Consider the following 15,809-nt stretch of genomic DNA (forward strand, 5'->3'; position numbering starts at 1 on the left):
ACTAAAAGACACATGCACAACAACAAAATAGACCTTCCAATATAAGGATATAGTACCTTGAGAAGGGGAGCACATCAACCATGAAGTTGTTGGTTCAGAACTAGCAGATGTGAAGCTAAGTAGAAGCTGAAAAGTTGGTCTGTTAGACTCCAATATAGTCATTGGGGGGGGGATCCACGCACTTGGGTGTGTAGGTTTCTGTAGTTTTGATGTAGGTCATAAATGTTTCTATTGTTGCAGCATTTTTTATAAATATGCTATGTATCTAACAAATATCATAGTGGCAGGTTTCTATCACCAGGACCTTCCAGTTTTAAAAACAAAAGCTTTTGACTGTATGACAACCCAACCAGAAGTAAAATGTAGCCAGAAATGACAGGGTTGCATAGCCAATCCCAACACCAATTTGCTACCCATAATGTGGAGAGACTGGGTTGCTTGAGAGGTTGAATGGTGTGGAAAATGTATTTTTATTTTTATTTTATTTATATATATATTTCTCAGCTCTAGGTAACCTGACAGCGTTCAGTGTTTTAGTGGGGTCTGGCTGTTTCACAGAGAAGATTTCTATGCATGAGTTATTTGGTGCCAGAGAAATTCCTCCCAGGCCAGGGAGAGAGTAGAGCTAAAAGTTGTCTCCTGAACAATAGTCTTACAGTTCTAGAGAAAGTAAAAGAGAGGCATCTAATAAACAGTGCTAGTGGAGAATGCAGCACCCCCCTGTATTCTTTGGCCAGGCTAGAAGGAACATGCAACACACCTTTTAAGCTGTACTGATTGGTCAGTTTTTGGTCTTGCTGCATCACTTCCGGGCATGTTCTGCTGAGGCCGAAGCCTGTGGTAGTGAGTTCCTTAATATTTTCACCTGTTGATTTGCTATTGTTTTTAGACCATTGAACACAGTCTCTTATAAGCTTTGGGATTTTTTGTGGTAACTGAACTGATTCTCCACCAGAAGGTCTTTTAAAAAAATTATTAAAGTTTTAAATAAAATACAAAAGAATGTGCAACATCTGTCTTTATGTTCATATTATAAGTCTTTTGGTTATGTTCAGTGTAAGACAATATGGTCTCGAGAGGGGAGAGGGTGGGTGATAAACTTGCACACTATTATTTCATTTTTCCAGCTTGGTATATGTGTGAGGTTTTTATGTCAGCATCATTTGAGTAGGTTCTCTTTCTATATATTTGTCAGCGAGGTCTTTCTTAATTTGATCTGGCTTGCCAGTGAAATGAGAATGTATTCATATTTTTGTGGCATAGGTACTCTATATACTATTAAATACAGTTAGATATGTTTTTCAGCATTTCTTTCTCTTTTTGGCAGTTTAAGATATTAATGCTGACACCTAAATAAATTCCAATGGAATCAAACTGAGCAGGCTCTGATTAGTCCCTACTTGAACTTGTGCATAACCCTTGGGGTCCCTTCCAATTTTACAATGCTATGGTTCTTTGTTCAACCCTGTGCCTTACTGTCCTTCTCTATTGGAATAGATTTTCCTCTGCAACAACCTTTCGATTTTTTGTTTCTTGGTAGCTTTTCTGGTTTCCCTCAATTTGTGTCTTACTGCTGTCCCACAACCGGTATGCAATATTTAGGGTAACTGGGGACAGTGTCTTGGTCTAAGGATTAATTGTGTTAAGAGAATAGAAGCCTTTTCCTTTTGGGGTGTGTGGAAAGTAAATGTCAGTAGTCCGCAGCTCTTATCCTAATTTCCAAAATGTGGCTACAAACCTGTTTGTATGATTCCAGCATGAATCTGTAGTAGTAGCAAATGTGTATAACAAAGAATAGGTGCCTAGAATGAAATCAGAATAAAGCAGGAAGTCTTTTGGTATCCTTGTGGGCTAATGAAGTGTTCATGTGAGCAGTGGAAGCTTAGTACAGTATGGAGATCTTTGGTGTACATGCAACATCAGAAATTGCTTTTGATTCCTTATGTTTATCTAAGACTGCCCCATTCTATGTAGTTTGAGCTTTTTAGGCCACCTTTGTTCTTTTGCAGTGTCACTTGTTTGTTAACTGATTAAAATATGTCCTGTTGACAGTCAACTCTGTTATTTTGTTTTACCAAGCAGGACCAGGAAGCGGAAAACTAATAAAAATGAAAGTGGACCGAACTAAGCTGAAGAAAACACCTACAGAGGCTGTAAGTATCACCTCTTGTTACCTTGAGCTTGTCATAGGAACAGTGTGAGAATATACTGCAATGGGATCAAGGAGATTACAGATTTGACTGTATCTACAGCAGTGCATTTCTGACATTTCTGTTTTGAATATATTTTGGGTTGTGTGATAGTTTATTGCTGGGATAGTCAATCCGTTGTAGGTTGCATTCCCTCAAGGGTAAACTTTTGGGAAGGGGTGCATGCTTTTAGTGGGCAGAGCCATACACAATGATGGGCAAAGAAAGGAAAAACCTGCGTTGCATTAACTAAACTGAAATAAAGACTGCCCTGCCTGGTTCAATTTTTACATGGCCACCTCACATGAGAATTCCTAATCCTATGCAAATCTACTCATAAGTAAGCATCACTACCTTTGGTGAGGTTACTCTCAGATAAGGATTCAAGAGTTTTATTTCCAATACAACAGATCAATATAGCTACTGTTCTGGAAAGCAAATAAAGTAAAAGCAGTTCCTTTCTGCCTTTTTGTGCTATGGACACACATACTCCAGAAACCTACCACTTTGTTTTCAGACAGTTCGGGAGAAACTTATTTTCTGTAAGCCATACAAAAAGTTGTTTTAAACAATCAATTTGTTTTTATCAAATAAAACACCACCCAATGGTTCTGAAACTACATAGAGGAAAAGAGGGAAGGGGAGTTTAAAGCCCGGAAAAATTAGGAAGTAAACAGGATTCTCGGATTTCAAGAGTGAGGTAGCTTTTGGAAGCATGAGTGTGTGTGCATAAAATGAGCTTGGGTGCTGCATGCCTCTTCCAAACAGCAAGTTCCCCATCTGTGTTTTACTGAGTGCATGTTCCTTAGCAGCAAACTTGGAGATAAATGGGAGAAACTGGGAGATCACTGTGTGCTAGAAATAAACTGACATTCCACTTGGTAGGTTATGATTGCCAGTAACTCAGAAGCTATAGAAATTGGTTTCTAATATAGATCATTACTCCTACAAAAATGGATTCCAAAAGAAATGGAATGAAGGCTGCTTTCTTTGATCAGTATCCTGTAGTAGATTGCAACTCAGCGTACCCCTTAATTGAGTTTAGTAATTCATTTAGTGCGGACAGTGAAGTCCTTTTTCTGATATTACATATCTGACTGTTTAAGTGTCACACAGTGGGAAAAGGTAGAAATTTGGTGGCATTTTGTTTTCTATAAATATAAACACAGAGACACCCAGGTTGTTGTTGGTAGGATCACATGTCTGTTTGTGCACATTAGGGTGAGGAGAGAAGTAAATGATTTTTTAAATTTAAAACAACACAACTCATTGCTTACCAGCATTTTCTTTTATGAAGAAGCATCCGTCGATGTGTAGCAATTAGTGTTCCTTATGCAGTTTCTTCACCTTTCAGCCTGCAGATTGCAGAGCCTTGATTGACAAACTCAAGGTTTGCAATGATGAGCAGCTGCTGCTGGAACTTCAACAGATCAAAACATGGAATATTGGGAAGGTATGTGGTAGCAGCAGATCATGTAGTAAAAAAGCAACTTGAGAAAATGCAATGCCTCTTGTCTTTTAATTTATATTCATTTTGATCTTGAGCTTTGTTCAGTATCTTTTCATCATTTAAGATCTTTTCATTCATTCTCATATTTATTTTCCTGTTGCCCCTTAATTCTAACATGATGGAGTTGTAAAAGTTATAGCTTTATCCTATTCGGGCTTACTTGTTGTGCCAGCCGGACTTCCAAATAAGCATGCATGGGGGTTGGAGCTAATGTTTTACTCTCCAGTTACTTAGTCAGCTCTTGAGTCCACTGTATTTGGCTGATGAATATGGGGACAGCTTGGTTTCCTCCCCCGCCCCCCCGGGAGGTATAGCAAACCCTTTCCCAAGAAGTCCAGTTATATCTCCTTGTCACTGTCATTCTTTGCTGAATGTGCTTTTCCCCTTCTTTAAGTGCGAACTTTACCACTGGGTGGACCTGCTAGACAGATTCGATGGGATCCTAGCAGATGCTGGGCAGACAGTGGAGAACATGTTATGGATGCTGGTTTGCGACAGGCCGGAGAGGGAACAGCTGAAATCCTTACTGCTGTCAGTGTTGAACTTCACTGCCCTGCTAATAGAATACAGTTTTTCTCGCCACCTGTACAGCTCTATCGAGGTAAAGAACTCTAAAGTAGCAGGGTTGGGATTTAGATGGGCTGAAGAGCCTCTCATCTGAAACATGTTTTAGAAGCAGATGATGGCTTTAATAGTGTGAAGCTGCTTTTCTGTTGGGACAAGAATGACAGCACCACTATATTGTTGATTGTGGGAGGCAGATGGACTCAAATATTTAATACTTAAATACTTAGCAATTTTATATAATGCTTTAAAGCATTCAAGCATTACATAGCATCCATTTAATCTTTAAATTTTAAAGCCAGTAGGCAGGCTAGTATTCCGCTCCCCATATTGTAGGTTGAGGATTATAGCTGCCCTAAGGCTGCATATGGAGTACATAGCAAAAGCAAAGTTTGAATTATGGACTTCTGGCAAGGAAGACCAGAGTATTTATTTTCTGTAACAGAAAAACATTAATCTCTTTGGAAATTAAGATTGTGGTAGTTTCAGGAATGTTTCAAATACTTTGCTCTTCATTTAGCACTTGACAACATTGTTGGCATCCTCGGATATGCAAGTGGTGCTTGCAGTGCTCAACCTCCTGTATGTGTTTAGCAAACGCTCCAATTACATCACGCGCCTGGGCTCTGACAAGAGGATGCCTCTTCTGTCCCGGCTACAGCATTTGGCAGAGGTAAGCAGCTGTAAAGAGACCTGCAAGAAAGTTGAAGTTCATTGTCTTAATGGCTTCTTTAGATAATGCACCTTTAGAAGCCATATTGATGGATCAAAATGTAATGTCTCTACTAAAGAATTATTCTAATCTGTTTGTCTCACATGTGACACACTTGGAGCATTGACAGTCATAGTATAAATGGATTTGCTCAAAGCAATAGAAAATGGAAGATCTCTGACACATTTTCTACCTAAATTTAAGGCTTTAGGCCTAACATCTTAAATCTAAGGCTTTAGGCCTAATATCTTAAATCTAGTTTGTCCTTTTGGGCTGTTTGCATTAGCCCATCTTACTTAGTGTTTTAATATGTACTCAGGTTTCCAGACAGTTATGTAGTTATTTGTAATATTCCCGTTGTCAGAGTATTAAGACTTAAAGGCCTGAATTGTCTAATTTTATTTGCTTTGGGGTCTCCTTCATATAGCCAGTTTTTTACTCGTTGTGGGAGCAGTTCCTTTTGAAAGGTTGTGTATTGTTAAACAGACTTTTGAGCCTAATGATGAAGCTAATTATCCAGAAGATCATTGTGCTACAGTTTAGCCTGCTCTTGTGGCCTTCTGTCACATTGCAGGTGTGGTGCAATCTTAGAGAGAGAGAGAGCAGGCATCAGATTCCTTGAGCGCTGCCTTTTCACCTGCTATGTGATAAAAGCAGCATGCAGCCATGTCTGTGACTAGCTTCAGAGGTGCTATATTTTTGGCCGATCAGACCTCTAAGCATGCTGAGAGGTACAGTCCTGTAACTGATTGTGTGATGGACTGTTTCACATGATGTGTTTTCCCACCAATCCTTCTGCACAGTACAGTGTAAAAATGTATGGTACAAAAGGTCTGAAGGCAGATGAAGAAAAATCGAGAGGTTAAAAAAGTGGGTGGTGGGGACAGACACACAGCTAAAACAAAGCACTTTGAGAGAATTGTGTACTTTCAGGGGGGAAACAGGAATGGCTCTGTAAAACTTTGCTTTGAAAACAATATTTAAATACTATTTTTGTTCTCTGTCTACTCTATTTTATGTTCTTGATTTATTTTCTGTATTTTATTGGTGGTATTTCTGCTTTGTTTATAACTGGAAATTATAATAAAGTAAAATATAAGCCAATGCATAGGTGGCTCCACTCATCTTTCTCTGGATCCAACCTACTAAGTTTTAATCTGTTTGTGGCTTGATTACACATCCAGATTACAAAACAAAGGTGACCCTATTCCTTCTCTCATTTTCAAAGCAGTTGAAATTTACTCTCTGGTGTCATTTGTAATGACAGTTATCACAGGAAGCAATGATGTACATGGCACTGCAGTGTGCAGCTGGTTGCTTTCTTAAAAGGTCCAGTTTAGGTGTGCCTGTGGCAAAGACTACTATCATCACAGGTACAAACTATGATTCAGTGAGTCATTTCAAGCAGCTCTGAAGGCAGCTGAGCACTGGCACTCTTTATCATAGCCTGTGACAGTTACTTAACTCTCAAGCTTCTGTTTTACCAGTCAACATTGTTGTATTGGGTCATGTTGGATGGTATCTTGGCAGTTTCTCAGTGGTATGTTGGCTTTCATTTTGGGTAGCCTTCATTTCCACAAAGCAGAACTTGTCAATTGCTTTTGGAAATAATCATGAAGACTGTTTATATAAAAGTAGGATTTTGGAGTCATGGGGTAAAGGGGGAGGCACTTAGTGAGATTTTAAATGCAGCTGTGAATAGAACATGCATGCCAGAACTTCACATAGCCAATTTTCTATTGATCAAGTCCAACTGAAGTGTACAGTTGAGTTTTCCTTCTGGATTGTTTTTTGTAGGGTTTTGGGGTTCATTCATCCTTTATGTTCTCCTCCTTCTGTCCTGCAGAGTTGGGGTGGCAAGGAGAATGGCTTTGGTCTGGCAGAATGTTGTAGAGATTTGCACATGCTGGTAAGTATTCCATTTTGAATCTTAACTTTTCTGCTACTTTGCGGTTGTAGCTTGACTCATGGTGTATAGAACTAATTCCCAGTTGCTTTTCTGATTTACATGAATACATTGATAGTCCTTTCCCAAGTGTATCTTTTATAGTGCCTCTCACACTGTTCGTATTTAATAGCAAATTGGCAAATAGTTGGTACTCTGCTCTTGTAGGAAGAAATTTTGGTCTTCCTAATGGGCAAAAGTCCATTAAAACACAGTAGGATTCTGCAATATATTTGAAATAAAAGCCACTATGCATTGCCTGGCATAGGCTTTGGAAAAGTTTGACTTCAAACAATGTTTTAGGGTTAGGGATTCTGACACCAAGATTTGGACACTGAAACTGTCATATTTTGCTGGTATATATAATCTTCATTCTTGAGGGTAAGCACTGTGTGATTTGGAAGAATATTGGGTATTGGGGGGTGGGAGTTCTTGGGTGCCCTTTCCTTGCTCACTTTCCAGTGCCTGCTTTGCTGATTTTTGCTATGTTTTGAAATGGCTACACTCTGGAGAGAAGCAGCATCATTGTGGGCAGGATCATACATAGGGTATTTTCAAGATGTATTGTTTTTGAGAATGATCAGAGTAACAGTCATCTACAACATACACATTCTGGGTGTTGATCCTGGTGGAGATCACTTTTTTGCCCCAGTTGGGTTAGCATGATCAGCACAGATGGTACAGCTGCTATCATACCAAAACAGTGGCAGTTACTGTAAACTTCTGGAAATAGGAAGCAAATCATTTTTAAGGTGCTTCCTGGTTTGCCGCTACCGTCACTGCTGACAGCGATGTCAGGAAGTGCACCAACTGTAGGGCTCATATGAGTTGTGAGGCCCATAATGTCTGATGGCATGTTCTGAAATACTGTCCTTGACCTGGGGCCAGTGAAATTCTCCCCCTCGGCTGCTTCAACTTTTACATTAAGCTTGCATGACCTGAGTGATGCAAGGCTGAGTAGTCTTATATGCATTGCTACTGTGGGGCTGCTGGAGGCACAGGTCTAGGCCATTGTTCCATGTCTGTGCATCTTCTTGGATATTGCTATTGTGTTCCTAGATATCAGCAGGGCTCCCTCTGCATCACCATGTCTTCATACCTAATCCTAACTTCTTACATCTTAACTCTCCTCCTCCCCCCACATGCACAAAAAGATGTAAGGAGAGTTGGGGTGGTGGTTATACTCACTCTTCTGCAAGTGGGTGCTCTTAGCACCAGGGTGCATTGTCCTTTGTTACGCTAACGCCCCTCCCTTAACCTCCCCCTAGTCCAGGGTGAGAGTGGTTTGATTTTTTTTTTTGGGAGGGAGTGTTTGCCATCTGGTTTGTTCTGATTCCATACTGTGATCTGTACACAGAAATACCCTCCCAGTGCAACTACACTACACTTTGAATTCTATGCAGAGCCAGGGGCCGAGGTCAAAGTGGACAAAAGGGTGAGTCTCCTACAGACTTGTTCTTGTAGGGTTCTGAGGGAAGTGGGTGGGAGCAAGATTTGGCAAATAAGCCCACATTGGATTGAAAAAGGCTATAGCACGTTGCTCCCTATTCAGTTTCTAAGAGAAGTGGGGTTCTCTACTCCCAGTGAGTGAATACTAAGATGGAGGAAGTTACTTTAGGTATGAGAAGATGCTGGCAGCCAGTCTTCCTATTCTCAGATGCTTTCAGTAGCTTGATCAACTCATTTTGGAGGTTGTCATGGTCCACCCAGTGTCCTACCTCTGCTGTAGCTGCTGTGCCCTGCAATCAAATATGCTGCTTTTAACTCTTGGAGGTGGTGGTGATGGTGGTAGGGATTCAGTGGTGTTGAAGGCCCACTTTGTTGCCCTCATATCTCAGGGAGAGCTTGTTTTCCTATGTCTTGAGAAACACTCTATGAAAGGTCTCTTGTCAGGTGCAAACAGTTCAAACTTTGTCCTCCCCAAATTCCACCCTAGGGCCCTGTGAGGACCCTTACATAGTATCTCCAGTTCCCTGAGTATTTGGGTGTAAAGTAGATGGCACACCTTGACCGTGTTCCCAAATTAAATGGGGACACTTCAGTGCCAGGTACATGCACCATTGACACTTCCAAGGTAACACCTCTGTCCACCTGAGAAGAGACTTCTCCATTTTGCTTCTCTAAATGCTTGTTTTTTCTAGGTATGGATTTATGGGGCAGATGTGGATTTATGGGGCAGCAGCTCTTTTTCAAATAGGGGTTGCCAGCACAGTAATCCATATTGGGATATGATTAAAACACCCCACGAAAGCCAGGTCTGATTGTTGGCCAAAGGCACAACTCATTGTTGAGCTGTAGCTCTTGGTGGCTGCCCTTAAGCAGTTCTGTGGCACAGTTGTGACTTTGCCATGGCTTCCGAATGAGAGATCGGAAATGAATTCAAGAACCTTTTTGTTTCCTTTTCAGACTACCAGCAACACACTACATTATATTCACATAGAACAACTTGACAAGGTAAGCTAACTCCCTCTGCTTAATTGAATGATATTTTTAATTTTGCCTTCGCATTGGCTTCTAAGCCTCTCTTATTTACCCAATGCAGATTTCAGAAAGTCCCTCTGAAATTATGGAATCCCTCACCAAAATGTACAGCATCCCAAAGGATAAACAGGTACATTGACAGGAAAGACCAATGTGGTGTTCTGGGTGCATTACAGAATGAGGCTTCTGGTTTAGTTTCAAGGAAAACAAATTTGCTGTGCTTCGGAGATTTTCAGTAGCTAAACTGAGTTAAGAATAATGAATCTTCTTGGTACTTGAAATTGATTTTTTTCCGGGCTTGGTGGGGCGCTTAATGAGCTGAGAGCTCTAGTTTCCAATATTGCTAACTTTGGTGTGGTTTCCATATTGTGTTCTCAAAATGGGGAGAGTGTGATGAGATAGAGAAATGGAAACCCATTGAGAATGACATGGTTACACAAGGTAGCAGCAGATACTGCCCTGGATTGCATCAGGTTGAGTGTATTAGGGCCACCTTTACACAGATGGCTAAACGAGATAATAGAATAAATTGTATCATCTGGGACTTCAGAATAGGAATTGCATTTTGAATGTGTGCTCTGTAGACAAAACTAGGGCATTGGGGAGACTGGTTCATGCCCAGCCCTTGTTCTAGATTTCTGCTTGCAATATTTACACATCTGACTGTGTCATACACATATGACTGAAGTGATAAAATTTGTTGCATCTCATTCTGCTGCATATGTAGATCCTGCCAGGTGACTGGTGTCAGTTACAACCCTGTGAGAGATGCATTGTCACGGTGGGTGCTTGGGCCTTTATTGCAACACTGCTAACTGTTTTCTTCTTGCAGATGCTGCTGTTTACACACATTCGCCTGGCCCATGGCTTTTCCAATCATAAAAAGCGGTTGCAAGCTGTTCAGGCCAGACTGCATGCCATTTCTATATTAGGTGAGCATGGTGGCAGATGGATTATTATCTGTGGCACTGCCACAGTAAGGGGAAGAATATGAGTTTATACAAGTGGACATTGGGATAGCTTTAAAGTGATACTTTTTTATTTTGTTGCATGTGACTGTATTTTCGTGTAAATAAATAAATTGGCCCTCTCCCTCCATGGCCAGCTGCCCGCCAGTGCATGCACTGGCTCACCTCGGGCAGGCAGGCTCAGGACAGGACAGGCAGTGGCCCCAAGCAATTTCCAGGCTGAGAGTCTGTCTCTGTCTGTGTCTCTCTCTCCTCATGTGCCCTCCCTGTTAAAGTGGAGAGCTCTTCACTTAATTTCACATACGTGTGCGGGGTCCTGGAACGTAAGCCCTGTGTAAAGGTGGGGGAATGTCTGTATTATGCCTTTCTGGGGACTCTTGAGTCACATACTTTACTTAAGTGTTCAAGCTGCTTTTTAGCTGATAGATGTAGTGGCTCACAACAAAAGAAGTGGGTCATACCAGGAACAAACTCAGTTGGTCTCTAAGGTGCTACTGGAAAGAATTTTCGATTTTGTTTCAAAAGAAGTGAGCAAGTCTGTGTATCAAGGAAATCCTGCAGTGTAGCTACCATTGCTGAAAAAAGACTTGGCCCTGGCAAATGTCAGCCTGTCCTCTCTATCAGAATTTAGACCCAGATGAGTTAGTGCTATCAAGTCTTGACTTATTTCCCAGAGACTAACTGGTAACCAGCTGAGATCTTTTGGTACCAAGGAGATGATTCCAATAGTCCAGGCATAGGCAAACTTGGCCCTCCAGATGTTTTGGGACTACAACTCCCATCATCCCTGACAACTGGTCCTGCTAGCTAGGGATGATGGGAGTTGTAGTCCCAAAACATCTGGAGGGTTGAGTTTGCCTATGCCTGCAATAGTCAGTCCCAGCCAATAGCTTGGCTGCTGCACTAACTGAAGTTTATAAACAGCTTTCAAGGGTAGCCCCAAACTGAATATATTACAGTAATATAATACGGAAATTACCGTAGCGCAGATCTCTGCTGCTCCTACAGAGAAGGTATAACTGGTTGTACCTGGTAAAAAGGTACTATTTTCCATAGTGCCACCTTTATATATAAAAGCAGCAGTATCTTAAGATGCAGTCCTAATCTGTGATCTCTCCCCACCCCCAAATCTAGATAAGATCTATTCCCAGTTCCCAAGATTAATAGCATTAATTGTTGCCCATATATTGATGATACCACTATTCAAATTCTGTGATGACATCTCCCAACAGTTTCATAAACACATTAAAAACATAGAAGAGAAGCTCAAGCCGAGATGGTTTTTAAGTAGTCTGAGAAAAATAAAGAACTTTACACTAAATTGCCATGTTTCAAAGCTGTAGTCTGTTCCTGCCCTGCCCCCATATTTTTTAACAGGCCAGGGAACAAATGTGGTTGTGCTTATTTGTGATGTTGCTTCATAGAGGCCTGGTTGACTTAAATGCTTGTTCCTTCATGGCCAGTTGGTGGGGTTGTGGTTATGTTCATAGCAATGAGAATTTTAGGTTGTGGACTAACAAATGCAGGGACCAGAAGGAAGCCAAACCAAGCCATATAGAACCATGTTTGCTTTCTTCCTCTGATCTGGAGCACCTGGACATAGCTTGTACTGTAGAAACTTGTGCTTCTGGATCAGAGACCATATTTGTATTAACCAGTTATGTGTCACTTGAAATAATAGATAGTTTTGGCCCCCCCCCCCATGTCTGTCACCTGCCGGAAATTCTTAACAAAGCCTCTTTTTCTTTCCACAGTGTATTCAAATGCCTTGCAGGAATCCGCCAACAGCATACTATACAATGGGTTGATAGAGGAGCTAGTGGATGTACTGCAGATAACAGATAAACAGTTAATGGTACGTCATCTATCGACCTGCTTCTCCTGCCCAGACTTGTTGGTAAGGAAAGCTAGCTCACTGCTGCTCACCTTAGTTCCTTCCCAAGGTATTGGCATTGGGTTGGGCTGTAAAGATTCTGGAGTTTTTTTTCTGCCATGTTTCCTGGAGCTTGTCACTAGCCTATTCAGCTTCCTTTGATACTGACTGAATATGTGGATATTTATAAATCATAATATAGCACACGATTCTCCTCATAGCTAAATCCCTAATCTCCCCATTTCTCTTTAACAGGACATCAAAGCCGCCTCACTGAGGACGTTAACTTCCATTGTGCACTTGGAGAGGACTCCAAAACTCAGTAGTATTATTGATTGCACTGGAACTGCCTCCTACCATGGATTTTTGCCAGTCCTAGTCCGGAATTGTATACAGGCCATGATCGGCAAGTATTTGTAGATCTCACATGTACTTCGGTTGTATTCTGCTTGTTTGTATTCTAATGCTGCTTCCTTCCCTCTTCCCAGATCCCTCCATGGAGCCATATCCACATCAGTTTGCCACAGCACTCTTCTCCTTCTTGTATCACCTGGCAAGCTATGATGCAGGAGGTGAAGCTCTAGTCTCCTGTGGCATGATGGAGGCCTTACTGAAGGTAATGTATGCTCAGAAGAATGATTAAGGCAGCCCGTTCCAAAAAATTAGAGAACCGTTTGCTGGACTCCTGTCAGACAAAAATTGGGCATGCAGTTCTTTTGACTGTTGTCCAGAAAACAGAGATACCCTTCTTTGTCCTCGCCTCCACATCTTGCTGCTGCTGTTCCTGTTAGACTACAGATGTTTGCCAATTTGTTTCTATTGAATTGAAACTGGTAAATCTTGAATGCCAGCCATAGGGAAGCCCTGTTTCTGGGTTGGTGAGGCCGAGAAACTAAGAGTAGAAAAGATTGGCTCATAAGTATTGGACCCTAAAGCATGCATGCATATGTGCACCTGGTTTGTCTCAACTAAAATGGCTGTTCTGTCAAGCCAAGCTCTGATTTAATAGCATTCGAGATTAGGCATAGTAGCTGCCCTTTGAGAAATCTAACTGCTTGGTGGCATTCCAGAGCATATAACCATAGCCTAACTTTGCTGTTGTGACTTTTAGTTGTTGTGTCCTGGTCCTCAGACCTTAAGAAGGGCCTTACAGAACTAGAAAAGGGCAGTCAAAATTATCAGGAGGCACTGGAGACACCCCTCCCCTTTCAGGAAAAGTTACAACCTTGGGGTCTTTATTTTGAGGGGGCAAGGGGGAATATTATTGATTGAAAGATATAAAATTAAGTATGGTGCAGAGCAGGGATGTCCAACCAGTCAACCGCGATCGACAGGTTGATCCCTGAGTGATAGTGGTAGATCGCGTGCTCATTTTCCTCCGCGGGGGAAAAACAGCACCCACGCTTTGCCACCGCCACCACCCTGCCACACAGGTGTTTTGGAAGCCACTGCCAGCAGGCTGCGGCAAGTTAACTCTGGCAGGATTGCGGATCCCAGCCGTGCCCTGGTCTACCCATGCGATCGGGCTGCTGTAGACTGTTCCTGGCACTCGTCCACTGCTTTCCCACAACGGCACAACTGGAGGGGAGCGGTTATGGGGACGAAGGCCTGCCTAAGTGCCGTGTCGGAGGAGAGGGGACAGCGGTGTAGTGCTTAATGGTTTTTAAGCGATTTATGACGTGCCCCCCCAAAAGCAGCAGAAGTGTTGTGCCCCCTAAAATAAAAAGCTCAACAAATTTGGCTTGGCCCCCCTAAAAAAGCTCAACAACTTGGTCCCCCCCCCCCCGGTCACTGCCAGTTTTTTATTCCGAGAGTAGATCACAGTCTCTTGGGAGTTGGATGTCCCTGGTGTAGAGAAAGTAGATAAGTCTGTAATCCAGGGTCACTGAACAAATCTGAATAATGGGAGACTGAGGATAGGCAAAAAAGGTACTTCTTACAGTGCATACCGTAGTTAAACTGTAGAATTCACCCCAGAAGATGCATTGATCGCAACCATGATCACAGCCAACTTGAATAATTTTAAAAGGGGATTGAACCCATTCATAGTTGAAAAGGCTGTTAATGGTTACTTAGGGTTACCATATTTCAAGAAGTGGAAATCTGGACACAAAAGTTGTTGAGCTCCCTCCCCCCCCCGCCCCCCCAAACACTTCTGATATGGGCTGCCATACACCTGGGTTTTCATTGACATCTTAACCAACTTTTGAAAATTGCGCCTGGACGCCCTTTTCAACGGATGAATCCCGGCTTTGTCTGGGAAATTCCAGACGTATGGCAGCCCTGTGGTTACTAGTCAAGATGGCCATATGTTAACCTCCAGTATGGAGGCAGCATGCCTCTGAATACCAGTTGTTAGGGAACCTGAGAGGGGAATAGTTATATTGTGCCTCAGTCCTGCTTGTGTGCTTCACATTGAGGCATCTGGTTGGCCACTGTAAGAACTGAATGCTGGACTAGATGAACCATTTATCTGATGCAACAGACTTCTTAGGTGTTTTCTTTCGAAATTCTGGATTCTCCCCAGTGTCAGTTGAAAATGGTGGGTTATTGTACCCATGGGTTTATAACTTTTGTGGCTCCCGCATTCACACATTCTTGTCTGCTTTTACATCTTTCTTCCCAGGTGATCAAGTTCTTAGGAGATGAACAGGACCAGATCACTTTTGTGACCAGAGCAGTCCGTGTGGTGGATTTAATCACAAACCTAGACATGGCAGCTTTCCAGTCTCATAGCGGCCTCTCTATCTTCATCTATAGACTAGAGGTAGATGTGCTTTATTCTTGTGTCAACTGCTATTCATTGCATACTCTTCATGTAGGCCTGACTTCCCAGCCATTGTTTATTTTTATTGCAGAGTTCGCAATCATTGATACCAGTAATTCAGTTAACTCTGCTCAAGTTGTTTTAAAGCTCTTTTTACATATAGGTTCCTTTGTGTTTTAGCATGAGGCAGACCTGTGCCGGAGGGAGTGTCCCTTTGTAATAAAGCCAAAGATCCAGAGACCTGCTACTACCACTACACAGGAGGGTGAAGAGATGGAGACAGACATAGAAGGTATCTCATAAGAGCTATTGGTCACTTTTACAGAAATGTTTATAGCTTACTCAACTAATGAACGTAGAGAGGAAAATCTACAGAAACTGTATCTGTTGATAGTATTGAATTTTATTTTAATTGCAGCGATGTATTTCTGTTAGCTTTTATTACATTTTAAAGGGATTTAATAATCCTTTGTTTTATAGAGCTATAGCTAAAATGTTACATGTTAGATACAGTTGGTATGCTTCTGCAGCCTTTCAAGAACAGGATTTTGAAATAAAATGAATTAAGTAGAATTGTGAGATGAAAGGTAAACTTCATGCTTTCTCCATAGATTTGACATGCTTAGCCAGTCTTGCTGGGGTGTGTGGTTTGGCAGAGTTGTCTCAGCATTTTTTGAGTGTTGGGGGATCCTCTGGGATTTTTACTTAGAAAATGGGTGAGGTAGGGTGAGGCAAGATAGAATTATACATGGTGTAGAGAGAATAATATTAGTCTGTTGCTCTGGGGCAGGTTAAGTTGT

The 15,809-nt window shown here is 41.8% G+C and overlaps 1 protein-coding gene across 13 annotated transcripts in view; it reads left to right on the top strand.

Annotated features, from left to right (window-relative positions):
- The window catches only part of HUWE1 (HECT, UBA and WWE domain containing E3 ubiquitin protein ligase 1), a 95,418-nt gene that overhangs the window by 16,279 nt on the left and 63,330 nt on the right, over nucleotides 1–15,809 (top strand). For 9 of the 13 annotated variants that reach the window (XM_033173649.1, XM_033173647.1, XM_033173654.1 and 6 more), the window contains exons 3-16: nucleotides 2,080–2,153; nucleotides 3,544–3,642; nucleotides 4,094–4,300; nucleotides 4,784–4,936; nucleotides 6,822–6,884; nucleotides 8,278–8,355; nucleotides 9,327–9,374; nucleotides 9,463–9,531; nucleotides 10,234–10,333; nucleotides 12,124–12,266; nucleotides 12,498–12,648; nucleotides 12,731–12,858; nucleotides 14,869–15,009; nucleotides 15,190–15,301. In XM_033173649.1, the coding sequence (XP_033029540.1) occupies nucleotides 2,109–2,153; nucleotides 3,544–3,642; nucleotides 4,094–4,300; nucleotides 4,784–4,936; nucleotides 6,822–6,884; nucleotides 8,278–8,355; nucleotides 9,327–9,374; nucleotides 9,463–9,531; nucleotides 10,234–10,333; nucleotides 12,124–12,266; nucleotides 12,498–12,648; nucleotides 12,731–12,858; nucleotides 14,869–15,009; nucleotides 15,190–15,301 (1,537 nt within the window). In that variant the 5' untranslated portion in view covers nucleotides 2,080–2,108. The remainder of the gene's footprint in view (nucleotides 1–2,079; nucleotides 2,154–3,543; nucleotides 3,643–4,093; nucleotides 4,301–4,783; nucleotides 4,937–6,821; nucleotides 6,885–8,277; nucleotides 8,356–9,326; nucleotides 9,375–9,462; nucleotides 9,532–10,233; nucleotides 10,334–12,123; nucleotides 12,267–12,497; nucleotides 12,649–12,730; nucleotides 12,859–14,868; nucleotides 15,010–15,189; nucleotides 15,302–15,809) is intronic. The other 4 variants (XM_033173653.1, XM_033173659.1, XM_033173648.1 and 1 more) reach the window with 3 other exon arrangements.

The sequence above is a fragment of the Lacerta agilis genome, chromosome 16 (assembly GCF_009819535.1).
Source record: "Lacerta agilis isolate rLacAgi1 chromosome 16, rLacAgi1.pri, whole genome shotgun sequence".
Classification (NCBI taxonomy): Eukaryota; Metazoa; Chordata; class Lepidosauria; order Squamata; family Lacertidae; genus Lacerta; species Lacerta agilis.